At 42.3% G+C, this 20,174-nt stretch overlaps 1 protein-coding gene across 1 annotated transcript in view; it reads right to left on the bottom strand.

The window, feature by feature from the left end:
• The window catches only part of LOC134203709 (uncharacterized), a 47,453-nt gene extending 32,968 nt beyond the window's left edge, over positions 1 to 14,485 (bottom strand). Inside the window, 3 exon segments of the mRNA XM_062678570.1 lie at positions 7,802 to 8,860; positions 12,469 to 13,118; positions 13,430 to 14,485. Coding sequence (XP_062534554.1) covers positions 7,802 to 8,860; positions 12,469 to 13,118; positions 13,430 to 14,216 — 2,496 coding nt within the window. The 5' untranslated portion in view covers positions 14,217 to 14,485.
• Between the last annotated feature and the right edge of the window lie 5,689 nt (positions 14,486 to 20,174).

Raw genomic sequence — 20,174 nt, 5'->3', positions numbered from 1 at the left:
AGGCAAATAACTTTGATTGAACTGAACCTGATTTGCGTGCTTTTGCTTACGCAATGCGGCCGGATCTGAGCTTGACGACCGACTGGCAAATAGCACACACAACCTCACTTGATCAGTACAATAAATGCTGATGAAGAATGTGTATAGTCGCCAGACATTCTAAATACTCACGCTCCGCTTTCATCCGTTAGATAGAAGCAATGCACTCTCCAATAGTCGAGATCTGCCCTGGCCACGTCCTTGCGAATGCTTAGGAAGGGGAAGGATGGTTAGTTGGACACCTACTTAAGATGGTTATACAAGAAAGCCACAGATAGGCCATCTTGGAAACCACGTGCTTTTTCTAGTGATTTTTCAAGAGCACGAATTGAGAGAACTACAATGTCCATGGAGATGAAACATCCGTAGATCTTTTGCTTACTTATGCTAAACACTCGACTTTAATTTCAGCATTGTACAAAAATAATTAGGAAAGCTTTGATCACCGCGTGACTTTATCGAAATAATTTATTGGCTTTTTTCGGTGATAATTATACTACTCAAAGCGAAAGGAGTAAGTAATGAAGATACAGATTCGATTGACAACGCAACCGAGCGGCAATTGTGAAATGAATAGAAACGGAAGATTAGCAGAGGGCTGTATATGAGAACAATCATTGTTGAAATCGCTGTTATTCTGCCTAACGTCTACCCAGGAACGGCGTGGTGAAAACTGTACCAAGACAGGCAAAATAACAGCGATTTCAACCTGCTAATGTGCTGTTCGGCAAGCGTAAACAGTTCTATTGATTCGTGACATATTTTCAGAGATTCATACAAGAGCATGCTAAATCTCTTCACGCATAACTCTGGCAAGCTCATACTTCGCCCAAATTGGATCTTATTCGAACTGTATTTCATCAATTTTTTGCCAATTGGATTCTATAATTAGGAAAGCTTTGATCACTTTATCGAAATTAATTTATTGGCTTTTTCGGTGATCAAGGGAGTAGATGAAAGTAATGAAGATACAGATTCGATTGACGCAGCAGCGGATGTGAAAATGAATTCAACAATGATTGCAGTTTCTATGGCCTGCTAATCTTCAGTTTTTCATTTCGCATGCGGTGTCAATCGAATCTGTATCTTCATTACTTTCATCTACTCCCTTTCGCTTTGAGTAGTATAATTATCACCGAAAAAAGCCAATAAATTATTTCGATTGTACAAAAATGTTTACGCTAGATTTGAACTTTTGATAATAGTAGTAGAAAACCGTGTGGTGAATTTAAAATTCACCGCATGGCTTCATTGTATAATCACCTTAAGAAAGATGAAGAGAACTCTACGACCGCTCATAGGGGCCACGGGAGGTTTTGGGATTGTGTGAAAGGTTATAACAGTTGGAATCGTTGTTTTGGTAGAACGTGAAACACAGAAAGAACTAAGAAAAAAATACAAGGTAGGAAATGGACGAGCCTGGAATTCAACCCACGGCTTCCTGATTATAAGGCAGAAGCGGTAGCCACTAGACCACCGGGCTCGTCTTACATTTGTTTTTAAGTTCATATTGCATATAGGTGAACTGCTCCTTGAATTCATACCATGTACCCAAATCAAAACCATTCGAAAACAAAGAAATGGTGCGCAAATTGTTTAATTTTTTTTGTGATTTTTTTTTCAGCGGTGAGCACGACGGATAACAACAAAATGTAACACAAATTGAGATTAAATTGCCTGTTTTGCGAATGTTATTGATATAGGAGCATGTTATTAAAAATGGAACAGATACCCTAGCTGACTTTCAGTCTTTAGTACCCTTTTTCCAGCATCTTCTAAGCTCAGTTGGCAGAAAATATTTCCAAATGATCATATGTCGATAACCTGTTTTTTAATGGTTGACGTTTATTGTCTTGTTGTAGCAAATAACGAAGGGTTCTGAGAAAAATCCCATATGGGCTTCTAAGCAGCATCCGCTCAAGATTCTAAGAAACATCCACCCAAGATTCTGAGCAAATTTCTGTCGAGATTCTAAACAGAATCCGTTTGAAATTCAAAACATAATCCGTTTAATATTCTAGTTAAGGTAACGCCAGGGCAGCAGGGACTATGTCTATGGGCCCTGTTAAACCTCTATAAAAAGCTGCATGTATCCGCAAGTAGGCTCCACCAAAGCGACCGTGTGCCGCTCAAAGCGCACAAGCCCAAGTCCTGGTGTTAGGTGGGACGCTAAACAGCCCTGACACGACGGCCCTCCGACGAGACAGGAGGTTTGCGCAGGCCCAATAAGCCGCCTAGAAAACCAATCATTACGAACAATATAAGAGATAATGCGACTCGATATAATCGGCAAAGACCTAGGCGACGAATACAGGATCACGATTGGAAGCTTGGAACATGGAATTGCAAGTCGCTAGGTTTCGCAGGTTGCGACAGGATGATCTACGATGAATTACATCCCCGCAACTTCGACGTCGTGGCGCTGCAGGAGATTTGCTGGACAGGACAGAAAGTGTGGAAAAGCGGGCATCGAGCGGCTACCTTCTACCAAAGCTGTGGCACCACCAACGAGCTGGGAGCCGGCTTCATAGTGCTGGGTAAGATGCGCCAACGCGTGATTGGGTGGCAGCCAATCAACGCAAGGATGTGCAAGCTGAGGATTAAAGGCCGTTTCTTCAACTATAGCATCATCAACGTGCACTGCCCACACGAAGGGAGACCCGACGACGAGAAAGAAGCGTTCTACGCACAGCTGGAGCAGATATACGATGGATGCCCACTGCGGGACGTTAAAATCGTCATCGGTGACATGAACGCACAGGTAGGAAGGGAGGAATGTATAGACCGGTCATCGGACCGGATAGTCTGCACACCGTATCGAATGACAACGGCCAACGATGCATAAACTTCGCAGCCTCCCGCGGAATGGTAGTCCGAAGCACCTTCTTTCCCCGCAAAATATCCACAAGGCCACATGGAGATCACCTAACCAAGAAACGGAAAACCAAATCGACCACGTTCTAATCGACGGTAAATTCTTCTCCGACATCACGAACGTCCGCACTTACCGCAGTGCGAATATTGAATCCGACCACTACCTCGTTGCAGTATGCCTGCACTCAAAACTCTCGACGGTGTACAACACGCGTCGAAGTCGGACGCCGCGGCTTAACATTGGGCGGCTACAAGACGGTAGACTAGCCCAAGAATACGCGCAGCAGCTGGAAGTGGCACTTCCAACGGAAGAGCAGCTAGGCGCAGCATCTCTTGAAGATGGCTGGAGAGATATTCGATCCGCCATTGGTAGCACCGCAACCGCTGCACTTGGCACGGTGCCCCCGGATCAGAGAAACGACTGGTATGACGGCGAATGTGAGCAGTTAGTGGAAGAGAAGAATGCAGCATGGGCGAGATTGCTGCAACACCACACGAGGGCGAACGAGGCACGATATAAACAGGCGCGGAACAGACAAAACTCGATTTTCCGGAGGAAAAAGCGCCAGCAGGAAGATCGAGACCGTGAAGAAACGGAGCAACTGTACCGCGCTAATAACACACGAAAGTTCTATGAGAAGTTAAACCGTTCACGTAAGGGCCACGTGCCACAGCCCGATATGTGTAAGGACTTAAACGGAAACCTTCTTACGAACGAGCGTGAGGTGATCCAAAGGTGGCGGCAGCACTACGAAGAACACCTGAATGGCGATGTGGCAGACGAAGATGGCGGTATGGTGATGGACCTGGGAGAACGCGCGCAGGACTTAATTCTACCGGCTCCGGATCTCCAGGAAATCCAGGAGGAGATTGGCCGGCTCAAGAACAACAAAGCCCCTGGGGTTGACCAACTACCAGGAGAGCTATTTAAACACGGTGGTGAGGCACTGGCTAGAGCGCTGAACTGGGTCATTACCAAGATTTGGGAGGAGGAAGTTTTGCCGCAGGAGTGGATGGAAGGTGTCGTGTGTCCCATCTACAAAAAGGGCGATAAGCTGGATTGTAGCAACTACCGCGCAATCACATTGCTGAACGCCGCCTACAAGGTACTCTCCCAAATTTTATGCCGTCGACTAGCACCAACTGCAAGGGAGTTCGTGGGGCAGTACCAGGCGGGTTTTATGGGCGAACGCTCCACCACGGACCAGGTGTTTGCCATTCGCCAAGTACTGCAGAAATGCCGCGAATACAACGTGCCCACACATCATCTATTCATCGACTTCAAAGCCGCATATGATACAATCGATCGGGACCAGCTATGGCAGCTAATGCACGAACATGGTTTTCCGGATAAACTGACACGGTTGATCAAAGCGACGATGGATCGGGTGATGTGCGTAGTTCGAGTTTCAGGGGCATTCTCGAGTCCCTTCGAAACCCGCAGAGGGTTACGGCAAGGTGATGGTCTTTCGTGTTTGCTATTCAACATCGCTTTGGAAGGTGTAATACGAAGAGCAGGGATTAACACGAGTGGTACAATTTTCAATAAGTCCGTCCAGCTATTTGGCTTCGCCGACGACATAGATATTATGGCACGTAACTTTGAGAAGATGGAGGAAGCCTACATCAGACTGAAGAGGGAAGCTAAGCGGATCGGACTAGTCATCAACACGTCGAAGACGAAGTACATGATAGGAAGAGGTTCAAGAGAAGACAATGTGAGCCACCCACCGCGAGTTTGCATCGGTGGTGACGAAATCGAGGTGGTAGAAGAATTTGTGTACTTGGGCTCACTGGTGACTGCCGAAAATGACACCAGCAGAGAAATTCGGAGACGCATAGTGGCTGGAAATCGTACGTACTTTGACTCCGCAAGACGCTCCGATCGAATAGAGTTCGCCGCCGTACCAAACTGACAATCTACAAAACGCTAATTAGACCGGTAGTCCTCTACGGACACGAGACCTGGACGATGCTCGTGGAGGACCAACGCGCACTTGAGTTTTCGAAAGGAAAGTGCTGCGTACCATCTATGGTGGGGTGCAGATGGCGGACGGTACGTGGAGGAGGCGAATGAACCACGAATTGCATCAGCTGTTGGGAGAACCATCCATCGTTCACACCGCGAAAATCGGACGACTGCGATGGGCCGGGCACGTAGCCAGAATGTCGGACAGTAACCCGGTGAAAATGGTTCTCGACAACGATCCGACGGGCACAAGAAGGCGAGGTGCGCAGCGGGCAAGGTGGATCGATCAGGTGGAAGATGACTTGCGGACCCTCCGTAGACTGCGTGGTTGGCGACGTGTAGCCATGGACCGAGCCGAATGGAGAAGACTCTTATATACCGCACAGGCCACTTCGGCCTTAGTCTGAATAAATAAAATAAATAATAAGGTAACGCTAGACTCTAGAATATCATCTAGACGATATTCTAGACTCTAGAATATCGTCAACAATAACCGCTACCACCGCGATCTGCGACGTGTCAGAGCAGGTCAGCGGCCTACCCCAACGGAGAGAAGTCAAGATGCCACTGTTACTAAAAGCTGCCGTGGGCTCCCAAGAAAGCAGAAAAAAGGTTTAGTTGCCGAATCGAAGGCTAAGTAACAACGAAGTAATAATGAATTTTTGGAAATAAATATGGATTTTAATTTATGACTGTCCTTTGTTTTCTAATAAAAATAATCTAAGTTGAGAAAACTCCAATTTTCAAAATCAAATCCATACAAAGGACTGTAGGGGTAAAAAGTACTCATTATCCTTCTATATGCGGAGTAAAAATTACACATTTTTTACTAGTATAAAATGAGTAAAAATTATGCTTATTTTGACATATAAGCTAAATGCTTTATATTGCCAAAAGAGTATAGTCTGTTTACCGTGTATAGCATATATTATTATTCTATAATAAACTATTTCAGTTGGTGCTTTGATGTTGCATGAAGAAGAAGAAGAAGCAGAAAGATGATAATCGAAAAATCGCAACGGGAAAGCATACGAAGAAACTTTTAAACTCTTCTCAAACATTCTAAACGCAATTTAATTTGAAACGATAAACAGTACGGGGTTGGACTTTTCTTCTTCTGTATAATAAACAGATTTTTTTTTATATGAATTTATATTTTGTGATATTACACTTATAAGGAAAGTCCAACCCCGTACTTCTTATCGTTTTGGTTGTAGGGCAATGCGCAGAAGACCAATCCCCAGAATCAGTTCCCCAGAATGGTATTTCCCAGAACGACCAATTCTCCAGAATTATATTCCTCAGAATGCACCATTTCACCGAAAAGAAATCCCCAGAATGACCCATTCCCCAGAAAAAAAAACCCGAATGACCCATTCCCTAGAAACCAAAAACCCAGAATGACCCGTTTTCCAAAAAAAGGTACCAGTCTAAAAAACTATGTCTTTCACTGTCATTTATATAAATTAAAAATACTAGATACTATATTTCTATTCAAAAATACTTATATTGAAGCACGCATTTGCCCGGAATTAGGCAAAACAACATATGCTGCCATATAATAAGAAGGAACATATTGTCTATCCGGAACAAAGTTAGAAAACTTTTTATACCGAAGTTGGATTTTTCTTCAAATACAGGCAACATTCCCAACTTCGGAAGTAGTGCGCTGGATTCCCCTAAAGATGCGCTAAACAACCAATCAATTAGTTTGACAGATAAAACTTCGGAAGAAAGTTCGGTTCGGAAATCCCGACTTCCGAATTCAAAGTGCTACGCCGGCAATATAATTCATTATGTTCATTGTTCATATTGGAGGAAGCCAATATGCCATAATGCCGTTAGGTATAATGCCATTTGGCATAACGACTTAAAGGTCTTAAGGCCATTTTTCATAAATTGTTGGGTACCTCGAGGCCATTTGGCATAATCGTTGAAAAGAGTATCAAATGCAATAGGTCGTAAGATTATATGAATTCCATTTTTAGAAGTATGTATTTACCTAGAATAAGACAAAAAAGTAGATGACTCCTTCTTTAAAAGTACACATTTGCCCGAAATAAGGCAAAAGAGTGGATGATTCCTTTTTTAAAAGTATGCATTTGCCCGGGATGATGGCTCCTTCTTTAAAAGTATGCATTTGCCCTAAAAAGGCAAAAGAATAGATGACTCCTGTAAAAGTATGCATTTGCCCGGCAAAAGAGTAAATCACTCCTTCAAAAGTATGCCTTTTTTCGAAAGAATGCAGAAGACTAGATGATAAATTTTTCAAAAGATCGCGAAAGTCGAAACGTATATGATTTCTTTTCTACGCATACGAACGGAATAAGACAAATGAGCTGATGATTCCATCTTTTAAAGCACACGATTTCTAATTATAACGAGAAAGCATGCACGCATTTGGTTGGAAGAAATCTAATGAGTAGATCATTCCTTCATTCAAAGTACGCATTTGAAAAAAAACTTTAAAAAATCACATTTTTCAGGAATGCCAAACGGACTTATTCCAAACGGTATTATTCCAAATGACATTATGCCATTTAAGGTAGCCCCGTTCATATTTAGTATTAATACGAACTTTTTTTTGTGGTATTTAGTCTAATCTAGGAAATGGTGCATTCTGGGGAATGTCTTACGGGGGATGGGGGCATTCTGGGGAATGTCTTTCTGGGGAATGGTTTTCTGGGGAGTAGTGCTCCAGGGGAATTAATTTCTGGAGAATCACTTTCTGGGCAATGGGTTTCTGGGGTATGACATACAATCATCTATTAATTAAATTCCTTTTAAAAATATTGAGAAGAGTTTTAAAAACTTCTTCATATGCTTTCCCGTGGAGTTTTTTTTTTCGATTACCATCTTGCTGCTTATTCTTCTTCATGCAACATCAAAGCGCAAATTTTTATTATCTGACGTACTTACATGTTTCACTATGGATCTCCTGTACAGGCTCGCAACAGTGTTGGTGGTAAATGCTTCATATTCCATCTCCATTGCAATATCTTCAAAGTCTTTGTACACCAGCTCATGCTCCGGCGGATCAGTGTCTTTACATGCTTCGACATTCGTTTTAAGTAGATCAGCCAACATGGTCAAGTTGCTTTCGCGGGAAGCAATCGTCAGTCCGTTGACCTTAACTGTAGTTTGCAGTGCGAATTTAACCCGACTGATAGATGCGGATTTGTGCATTTCTAATTCCTTAGCGGCAGAAGCTTTTCTTAGAGCAAATTGCTTTTGAATTAATAATTCCGATTCCCGTTTGGCGCGTTGCTCACGTAACCCTTCATCGCCTTCTCCTTCCTCGGCCATATAAGCTTCCTCGAAGCCCTTGCGACCACCTTCATATAAATCCGAACAGTCGTCATCGTACCCGATTATAGTTTTCAGTTTTCCAGAAACCGATAATTTTTGGAACGTTTCGATGGCTTTTTCAACCTTTTTCGGGTTACTACAAACATCGCACATGTTGTCGCAATCGGGTGGGTCATCGCCAAAAAAATCCGAAAATAGTCTATGTCGACAGTTTGCCGATTCGCAGTATTGGACGATTTTTTCAAAATTCTTCACAGCCAGTTTAGCCTTTTCCTCCTTTGATGAGCCTTTAGTTTTCTGCAGATCTTGCTGCAGAAGGAAGTCGATCGATTTGCACTGATCTCGACAGTGATACACGCGACAGAAAGATTTCTTCCCATCGCGACCCGCTCGCCCGGACTCCTGATAGTACGAAGCCACACTCTGTGGAATGTCCCAGTGAATAACAAATCGGACGGAACCTTTATCCACACCCATTCCGAAACTGATTGTGGCTGAAATGGCGGCATATTTACCGTCCATCCAGTCTTCCTGTACGGCAACGCGTTCAGATTGTTTTAAACCCGCATGGTAAGCCGCAGTTTTGAGGCCAAGCTTCGTAAGGCTGTTAGCTACCCGTTCCGTCGTTTCACGTGTGCGGCAATAGATAATACCGCATGCCTTTTTGCTCTGAAAGAAAAAAAATAATGATTGTAATAAAATGTATTTTTTAACTAGTTTGTTTTATTAGCAGAACGAGGAGTTGGCTTCATGGTGATCAGGAAGCAGATGAAGCGTTTTATCCGGTGGGAGCCGATAAGTGACCGCATTTGCGTGTTAAGAATGAAGAGCAAATTCTTCCTGATCAGCATTTATGCCCCAACGAACGATAAGCCTGATGACTTGAAGAATGAGTTCTATGTGAGCCTTGATAAGGCCTACGGAGAGTGCCCAACACACGATATAAAGATTGTCATCGGGGATGCAAATGCGCAGATCGGAAGAGAAATTTTCTGTTTCCCTGTCATTGGTACGGAAAGCCTTCATTCCGCTACCAACGATAATGGTCTGCGACTTGTAACCTTTGCTGCTGCTAGAGGGATGGCAATAAGCAGTACCTACTTCGCACGTAAGAATGTCTGCAAAAAACACCTGGCAACATCCGAGTGGAGACACTTTCTCACAGATAGACCACGTGCTGATCGACGGACGATATTTCTCGGATGTCATAGATGTAAAGTCTTTCAGAGGTCCGAACATTGAATCGGATCACTACCCTGTAGTTCCAAAAATTCAGGCGCGACTTTCCAGCGTCACGAATTCACGAAACAACAGAACGATGCGTTTCAATATCCAACGCTTGTCAGTTGAAGGAGTTGCTGATCTGAAGAACCAGAAGCTGGACGAGCGGATAGGAGATGCCACCGGATCTGGCGACGTCAACAGATTGTCGGAAAATATCCACGAAGCTGAAATGAAATGGTTGGTTTGATGAGGAGTACCAGCGGGTGTCGGACGAGAAAAATGTTGCTAGGAGTCGAATGCTAGTGGCTCGTACCCGTTCCAACAGAGAGCGGTACAGTGTAGCAAGGGCAGAAGAGAAACGAATCCACCGCAGGAAAAAAAGGCAACACGAAGAGAGTGTGATAGCTGAAGCGCAGAAGAACATGGATAGAATCGATATGCGGAGGTTTTACGCAACTGTCAATGGCGCGCGGCATAAGACTGCGCCAGTGCCCGCCATGTGCAATGGCCGAGAGGGGAATTTGCCAACAGACAAGACTATGGTGGCAGCCAAGTGGAAGGAGCACTTCGAAGATTTGTTGAACGGTGAAAATGAAGGTGTATTAAGAAGCAGGATGGACATAGTCGGCGACAGTCAAACTGTGGAACCACCAACGCTGGACGAGGTTAAGAAGTCTCGAAACGAGCTGAAAAACAGTAAAGGTACTGGGAAGGACGAGATCCCGGGCGAGCTTCTCAATCTTCTCAATCCACCACATTATCCAGAAAATATTGGAGAATGAAGAACTGCTTTCCGGCTGGTTAGATGGCCTCATATGCCCAATTCTTAGGAAAGAGTCAGTGCCAATTGTATATTGTGCCAATTACAGAGGGATCACCCTTTTGAACTCGGCGTACAAAATCCTGTCGCGTATCCTGTTTAACAGACTGAGACCGCTTGAGGTGTTCCCTGGGAAGCTGTGGTTGTTCCCTGGGAAGCTTACCAGACTGATCAAAGCAACGGTGGATGGTGTGCAAAACTGTGTGAAGATTTCGGGCGAACACTCCAGTTCGTTCGAATCGCGCCGGGGACTAAGACAAAATGATGGACTTTCGTGCCTGTTGTTCAACATTGCGCTAGAAGGTGTCATGCGGAGAGCCGGGTGTAACAGCCGGGGTACGATTTTCAACAAATCCAGTCAATTTATTTGTTTCGCGGATGACATGGACATTGTCGGCCGAACATTTGCAAAGGTGGCAGAACTGTACACCCGCCTGAAACGTGAAGCAACAAAAGTTGGACTGGTAGTGAATTCGTCAAAGACAAAGTACATGCTTGTGGGCGGAACCGGGCTCGCCTGGGAAGCAGTTACGATAGACGGGGTGGAATTCGTCTACCTCGGATCCTTGCTAACGGCTGATAACAATGTTAGTCGTGAAATACGAAGGCGCAACATCTGTGGAAGTCGGGCCTACTACGGGCTCCAGAAGAAACTGCGGTCAAAAAAGATTCGCCACCGCACCAAATGTGTCATGTACAAGACCGGTTGTCCTCTGCAGACATGAAACATGGACAATGCTCGAGGAGGACTTGCAAGCACTCGGAGTATTCGAGAGACGGGTGCTTAGGACCATCTTGGGCGGTGTGCAAGAAGACGGTGTGTGGCGGCGAAGAATGAACCACGAGCTCGCCTAACTCTACGGCGAACCCAGTATCCAGAAGGTAGCTAAAGCCGGAAGGGTACGATGGGCAGGACATGTTGCAAGAATGACGGACAACAACCCTGCAAAGATGGTGTTCGCTTTCGATCTGGCAGGTACGAGACGGCGTGGAGCGCAGCGAGCGAGATGGGCAGACCAGGTGCAAAACGACTTGGCGAGCGTGGGGCGTATTCGAGGATGGAGAGATGCGGCCTCGAACCGTGTATTGTGGCGTCAAATTGTTGATTCAGTGTTATCTGTTTAGATGTAGACTAAATAAATGAATGAAATGAGCTGTGGCAGATAATGTCAGAACATGGTTTTCCGGCGAAACTGATTAGACTGATACGTGCAACGCTGGATGGCTCGAAATCAAGTATTCGGATTGCAGATGAAGGGTCAACCTAGTTTGTGACCTTAGACGGATTGAAGCAGGGTGATGCACTTTCGAATTATTGTGCAACATTGCACTCGAGGGCGCTATTAGGAGATCTGGCGTGCAGAGGAACGGCACTATCATCACACGGTCGCATATGCTCCTGGGATTTGTGGACGACATCAACCTTATTGGAATCGATCGCAGGGCAGTAGTGAAGGCTTTTGTCCCACTGAAGAGGGAGACGACGATGATAGGCTTACCCATTAATTCTACCAAGACAAAGTACATGGTGGCAGGTAGAGATAGAGGAAGACCTAGTGGAACGCTTGTGACATGTAACAATGAAGTTTCCCGTGAGGTGAAAAGACGTATTGCTGCTGCGAATAGAGTTATTTACGGATTACGTAACCAGCTTAGGTCCCGCAGCATGCAGACGAAAACGAAATTTACTCTATAAAAAACTCTTATTCTACCAGTGGCCCTTTATGGACATGAAGCATTAACGTTACAATACTCGAAGGGAAACTAGAAAATAGTGTGTGGCGCAGACGCATGAATCATAAGCTGTATCAAGTATACAAAGAAGAAAATATTGTGAATCGTATAAAATACGGCAGTCAGTGGACTGGTCACTTAGTGAGAATGTCGGAAGAAAGAATAGCAAAAACAATATTCAACAGAGAACCAGATAGGGGCCGGCGACTTCGTGGAAGGCCACGAACACGCTGGCTGCACGCGGTGGAATCGAACCTGGGGACCCTGAACGTTCGGAGAAACTGGAGGAACATCGCCCAAAACCGACGATTAAAGAGCTCTACAATACGCCAGGCATAGGCGTAACGATGCTGTAGCCAACCAGGTATCCAGGTAGGTTGGTTGCGAGTAAATCTTCAACATCTCACCTGATACAAAGCATTGTCAAAATAAACATCTTTCTATGCCCGCCCTTGCTACCTCCTCGCGCCAGTTAGCAAAAAATAAATAATTTACTTACCGGTTTGACATCCTTATCGTCTTTGTCCAAGATGCTCTCGATGTAATCCCGCAAATGGATGTAATCATCCTGAATTGAGTTCTTGAACACAACATCGTAGAAGAGATTCTTCCGGAAGCAAGAAGTTTTAAACTTTGCTATTGGCTCTTTGAGCCTCAAGTTTTTGAAAATGTCTTCGACAACCTTCTTGGAAGCGGTTGCAGTCAATGCAATCCATGGAATCGACGGATACTCTGATCGTAGGTGGCCCAGCTTGAGATAGTCAGGGCGAAAGTCGTGGCCCCATTCGCTGACGCAATGTGCCTCATCGACGACGACATACGCTACTTTTTTGTGTTTGACCAACATCTTCATGAGCTCTTTGAAGGTAGACGTGTTGGCCTGCTCTGGCGTGATATATAGAAATCGTATGTCGGTGCGAATACTTTTCAGATCGTTGAGTACGCGATCACGGTCCTTGTTGCTCATTTTGGAATTGATTGAATCCGCTGGAATTTTCAACTTAGCCAACGTATCGAGCTGATCTTTGATCAGAGCCAGTAGCGGCGAGAAAACTATTGTGACTCGGTTGTCCTGCATTACACCGGGAAGTTGAAAACATAATGATTTTCCTGAACCCGTTGGCATCGATACGTAAACATCCCGTGTTCCTAGAAAAAAGAAGGTGTTGAAATATTGTTTGAAAAAATTTAAAGCGGGATATCGACTTTCAAATAAAGCACATTGAAAAATAAATAAACCATTTGGAATCCACAGATAGGGAAAATAAAATCTTTGAATCTTTAGCGGGATTATTTCCCATATTACGCATAATAATTTGAGTTCTGTGTTCTCAAAATATTTAATTCAAAAACGTTTATCAATAAAAATAGCATAAAATTATAAAATATACTGATAAATCAGTTATACGCAACGCAATGCTCTTTTCAGTGATGAATCGTGATGCATGCGCTCTACTTACTTGTAATTATTGTTTGAATTGCTTCCTTCTGCAGTGTACTCTTAAATTCACTGTGTCCGAAATATTGCTTCAACTTTTCTTGTAATATTCCATCGGAACTACCTCCGTCTTCTTTCTTCACTTTTTTCTCGAAAATACTCGCCAGCTTTTTGGCTGGTGGTTCGAGCTCGAATTTGTCCACCGGTTTTGGCTCAGGCGTCTTCGGAGGCGACGGCACATCTTCACCTATATCAGAATAGTATTCGGGGCTTCCTGTGACAGCTTCTGGGTTTTTGGAGTCTTCCTCCCAGCTGTTTTCCAACGAATGGGATTCTCTTTTGATTTTGTCGGTTTTGTCGCTTTCGGTTTTGATTTTCAAGGAAGCATCTATATCTGGAGTTGTACATTTATCTTCGGTGCCACTATCATTATGTGGTTCCGGTTTGATCTCCTTGGAACGAATCCGCATCCCGTCATCATCATCGGGTAGTTCGCCTGGTTCAGGACTACTGACGCTCAATTTGTCGTAAAAATCGTCTACCATTTCATTTTTAACTTTAGGAAGATCATTGTTACCTGGCACTTCCATTAATTTGTCCTCCTCAGAATGCTCTTCCGGAAGATCTTGTGTTGATTTCACTTCTTCTTTATCCAATGCCTTCTCATCGACATTCTCTTCACTTGTTCCTTCTCCTTGATCATTAGGCACAGTGTCATCGCCTTTGGTATCTGACGAATCCAATTCGTTTGGCTCCGGGGAGTCTTCTTTTGTCAGTTCACTGGCACCGGTACTGTTTTCATCCGACATTTTCAAACTTCCGCCCAATTTCTTGGCTTACTGAAATTTAAAACACAAAGTGCCGGATCCAAACCTAGACTTTATTTTACCACCGTCACTGAACGTTTCCACACGCGCCGATGTATTTGGATGATTAAAACATTTCCGCGCGCGATAAGTCAGTAAAACGGATCGCAATGTCTATAAACGCATCGAAATTAGAGAAAATTTCATCAGGAAAACACTCGCGATCCGAAAATGTCTCGCACCACGAAAGTTTTTTTCACGCACTTTTCTTGTCAAAATGCCAAACAAAAGATGGCGCAGAATGCCCATCGAATTTTAATCGGACGATTGAAACTCGATGGCCTTGTACACGAAAGAAATAAACTATTCAAAAGTGAGTTTTAAAGTGCACGGGTAGAACAAACCTGAGACGAGACCTGCAAAGAGGAAAAATGTAACTTCAGCTGCTGCCAGTCAACTGCTGTCACGAACTGTCAGGTGCAACCAGCAGCTTTTTGAGTGAAAGTATTGGTATCCCAAATAAAATATTCCACATCATTTTGTTTTACCAAGACTTTTTACTTTAACGAGTATTCCAAACCTTCCGTTTAGCTTGTTAATAATCAGTAATAAACCTGTGTTTTGTTCCCGGTATAAAAATCCTTATGAAAATGAATTAACTATTTCGTGAATTAGATACACTTTTATTGTGCTCAGAAGGGTCCACCTGGGGCTTAGGTGAAACAGTCAAGTAAACAGTAGAAACTCGATGGTCAACTGTGATGAAAAGAAGAACAAGTGTCAAAACAAGAGTCTTTGCAGGTCTCGTCTCAGGAACAAACACAGAAAAAAAATCCATGGTAACGGTTACTATTTTGTAGACTACGCCATGTTTTTAAAACAACCACAAATTTTCAGTTAAATTAACCACGCATTCGGACAAATTCACCACTGATTCAGTTCATGCAACAACATTCCACCAGGACCACAGTTGATTTTTACTGCGCGCATGGTAAAATCAAACGGGTTTGTTGTCTGCTGAAAATCGTCGGTGCGTATTCTTAAATTAACCCTCGGAATGGTAGTTTCGACCGCAACATTTTTTTGCGTGAACAACCCATATGTTGTTTTCAATCTGGCATCCCGGATAAAAATGTACTATTGGTTCAATAGTGTAAACAATTGAATTACCATACAATATACGGTATACAATAGGATACATTGTTTCTTGATGGTTGCACAGATTGTATCAACGCTGAGGATACAATACATCAACATATTTCTCTAATGTAGCAATACAGTATCCCCATAGATATAATAATCAAGATGTTGGGGTCAGAGCAAGTTAGTACTCATTTTCTGGTTCTATGTACTAATATTTCGGTACCCAGTAAAACAAAGCAACGCTTCAACATAAAAATGAAATGTTTTTATTTTCTACTGTTGTCAAGGTTATCATGCTAGTTGTTTATTATTTTCCTATGCTTTGCGGATAGTCAAGGACTGAGTGCCAAGTGCCAAGGAATACAATTTGATTTAATTGAATATTGATTTTCCTAGACTGCAATATTTTTATTTGTTTTAGATCAACTCTTACAACACTGATGTACAAAAGGAGTTCACATTAAAAGGTTTGCCCCCAATCCGGACCGAACGCTAAATCTCCACAATGTCGAAATCTCGTACTGTGGCGATCGTATTTTTCATCCAATCCCAGACACGATACTTATTATGAGCGTATCCGACGAAGATCCCCACCCAGTTTTTAACATCGAGCTTTTTTCACAAATCCTTCGGTACATGGATAAATACATCGTTTCGAAAACATGAAGGTTCGATATAGCCGGCTTTCTCAATTCTCACTACAGTAATCGTTCGCTAATTGGGGCACGACCTCACCCCAACTAGCGAATGCCGTTCGCTAATTGGGGCGTTTTGACAAGCGTCGATGTTGTTTACTTTTTGCGTTGAACAAAGGAAAATTTTACGCGCCAGAAAAAATTGATCCCGCCAAACACGGAAACAAAACGTCAACGCGTTTTTGACATCAGATTCTGACGTTTAGCTGCTTTTTAATTGGGTTTCGCCCCAATTAGCGAACCCCCAACTAAAAAACGCCCCAACTAGAAAAACCCCAATTAGCGAACGTTCACTGTAATCGAATGACGTGCTGCTTAACACCAGAACCCAGAATCCTCCAGCCAGGCTTCTTATTAGGTTTGTATTCACCTTGTCTCCAGCATGCCTTCTCAACGATATTCTGTTTCATGCGTTCACTTATCTCGTTTTACTCCAGTGTCAATTGGATCTGAATTCCCTAGTATTTGCAAAAATTTTTGAGTTGCGTGTCTGTTTATTCGTCACCATTGTCACACTTCAACCGAAAAATCGACTAAACTTCACCGTGACAAAAGCCGAGACCTCATACTACGCGAAAAACACACAAAAACTCTTTCGATTTAAATGCCCCAAAGCATATCTTCCCGTCGAGAACAATCGACGTTACTTGTTCTGTTATTTCGGTCCGAAACGTTCCCTTATGATTTCAATGATCATAGGGAGTAAACATTTACGTTAACTCTTTTATTTATTTAATCACAAGATAAGCTCAACATCATTCACTGTGTTCAGGGACTGGAAAAGAAAGTGCACCGGCATCGGCAAACCGTGACAACTTATAGGCTCCCCCAGACCTTAACGATTTCATCGCCGCGATTCAATCGTTGGGTCACTGCAGCCAATATTTGTTTATGCTTCCATACCAATGGCGACAGAATCGCTGTCGCCAAGCGATAGAATCGCGTTGCGACTGTCGCGACGCGTGTGTTTGGGGGAACCCTAATAATTTTCAAGGAGGCGATAACTTTCTCTCGGTTCTGTTCAGGGCGGTAAGTTGCCGAAAAAAGGTAGATGCCCACGTAGCGTTATTTTAACGCAGGGGTACACCGACACAGCATTACCGTTTTTTCCTAAAAACACCACGAGCACGAACCATTGAATAGGCGCTACATGGGCATCGAACCAAAGGTTTTATTGCGCTGTCAACAAGTAATCCCAGATAAAACGGTCCGGTATAAAACGGTAAAAAATATACGTGCAAAGCAAAAATATACGTCTACTCAACCATCAAACATCATCTGAGTATTAGGCGTATTGGTTTAGTATACTAATAATAAAATAAAATAAAAATAACGAATTTCCAGCTTTCCACGCTAGCCATAATGGCGGCTTCTATAAACAAATCTGACAGTAACTGCTTCCGACGCTGATCTGTAATCGACGCTAGTCGTATCTTAGCGACGATTTTCACATTGTTTATATATTTTTTGTTATCCGAAAACCTACAGCAGAAAACGAAAGTCTCGAAGAAAATATTTATGAGAAAACAATTTGTTACAAGCTTCTGATAATTAGAAAAGTAGTTCTTCAAGTCCCAAATTGATACGCTTTTCTTTTTAGGTTGGAGAAATTGTCCTATCAATTTCAAGACGTCCCTGTTGAAATTGAATTTGGGTATTTAGGTATATAAATATCCCAAACTCAGATTTGCAAGCAGTGCAGCATTTTAGTATTCTGACCCGAGCAGTTTTGAGATATTTCGACTTTAATCAGATGAACAGGTACACCTAGCTCCACTGGATTACCAAGTAATAAATGAAAATCAATCTTGAAGAAATCTGATGAGCAGCTTATTGCAGATGTGCGTAAAATTTGATGTGCTAGGATTTTAGTGGCAAAATTTTGAGTTCTGTTGCATATGAGGAATACAGTTTAGACTCAATAAACGTCGTCCACGCCAAGCAGCATAATTAAATTTAAATGAGAACTTTCTACTCTCGTCTCTACTCAGTACTGCAATTTCCACTTAGTTCACTTGATTATTGAAATAAACTACTTTTAATTCCATTCCTAGGCTTGTATATTGGATACATTGTTTTAAATATAAACATATCGCCATTGGGGGTGACAATGGGTCTAGGGGTGAGAATGGGTCATCGCTTTCACCGGTAGTCTGGAGGTCGTTGAGCAAAATCGTTCAAAAAGGTCTCTTATATTTTAGTCTTCTTGCCCTCAGATGTATTCAATCCAATCTACAAGTATTCTAATTGGTTGAAACAGTGACCCATTCCCCCTCAGAACTACTCTGGTTTAAATGCTAAAACGGGTTGACATTAATTGCATTGTTCATTCAGTGAAACTCTACTTAACAACTGTTAACTGTTGTATGGGAAAATGGCTTCAACCTAAAACGAAAATGCGTATTATTTTGGTGGCATTACAAGTTTGAAATTATCAGAAGCTTATTACAAAAAAAACGATTTCTTCCGAGTCTTGCTTTTTCCGATAACAATCAATAAACAATGTGAAAATGGTTGCTGAGATACAACTAGCGTCGATTACAGTTCAGCGTCGGCTGAGCGTCGGAAGCAGTTACTGTCAGATTTATTTATAGCAGCCGCCATTATGGCTAGCGTGGAAAGCTGGATATTTTTAAAAAAAATTGCAATTTACAATTTGCTAAGCTGTAACTATAATACACACAACAAATCGTTGGTAAAATTTAGAAAATGAATAAGTGATTCTCAGTAGAAAGTAAAGGACTGTTGAATTTGCCAATGCAAAAACTTTCCTTTAACCAGAACCCACTGGTCTGGTCTGGGTCTGTCTAATTTGGAGAATTAAACTTAAAAGTGACAGTTCGAAAATCAGCAAATAACCCGGTCATGAGAATGGCTATATAGCATGGCACTATAGTGCTACCTAAAGTTACTAGATATAAAGTATGGCAGAGTGAAAAGCGTGAGATTTTCCAATCAGAAAAATTCTTGTTAGATTTTCGCAGCTCTTGAAAAAGTTCAAGCTCTCGCACGACTATTAGCTTTTATATGTTGCTTCCACAAAGCAAAAACACTTTTTCCACATTTTATTCGCGAAAAATCAAATAGAATGTTGTTCAACTAGTAAATCCAAGAACGAATTCCTTTACCTTTTTATTTGGACTTTGTACACTAAGAAATTAATGAAATCATTTATAGGATAAAATGTATACTATTTTAGTATTAATGAGATTTATTTATTGCTCAGTTTAAATTGTATACTATCGCAGTATACAAATTAACTATCAAAGATTTGCGAGGAAGTATTTTCTCAAGTATATTTGGTGTTGACAATTTTCAACTTCTAAAATAAACGCTCATTAAAATCAGAAGTGAAACTTATTTTAAAATTTTAAAATGCATGGCGATTGCAAGCGCGTCACTTGCGCGAAAGGTAAGTTGTGCAGAACAAATATAACATCAGTCCACGCTTTCTTTTGCGTTCCAATTCCAAAGAACCTAAGGTCAAAATGTTTCCTTTTAGGCAATGCCGGAGCATTGATAATGCCGCCTCCGAAAACTAGGCAGCAATCATCGGATAAACGATTTCCAGTTGGACTACGAAATGCCGCGGCAGGATTGATCCAAATTCTATGAAACCGCAACGCGGCAGATAATGCTGTCTTTCATGATCTTTCCAGCGAGCTTAAATGAGTACCCAAACGGTATTTTGTGCCTGAGTAGTAACTATTAGTTAAGATTTAGTTTCCATATGTCTTTATAAATAATGTAAATGCGAAATAAAAGCTTATATTTACGATCGTATTTGTATTTCCATTATGTTATGAATAAAACAAAACATCTGATCAATGCAGAATCCAGCTAAAATACTAGCCAAATGAAGTTAAACTAATGTTGATTAAATCCATCTTATACATTACTCACCATAAATCCAAGTTATACTAACGCGGTATAGTGCGAACTTAAACTAAGGCGGGGTCAACCAGGCGAATAGCCAGTTAGTATGACTTTTAACCTATTTGGCATTTATTTTTTCCAGAGTGTAGCTTTTTATATTTTTGGAATAATTTTCCAATATATTTATTAGCACTATCTCAATACTCTCCATTGCTTCAAGCCCATTTGAAGCGTCATGTTCGATTGG

The sequence above is a fragment of the Armigeres subalbatus genome, unplaced genomic scaffold, assembly GCF_024139115.2.
Source record: "Armigeres subalbatus isolate Guangzhou_Male unplaced genomic scaffold, GZ_Asu_2 Contig207, whole genome shotgun sequence".
NCBI classification, from domain to species: Eukaryota; Metazoa; Arthropoda; class Insecta; order Diptera; family Culicidae; genus Armigeres; species Armigeres subalbatus.
The sequence above is the reverse complement of the archived record's forward strand: the minus strand, read 5'-3'. Positions and strand labels throughout refer to the sequence as shown.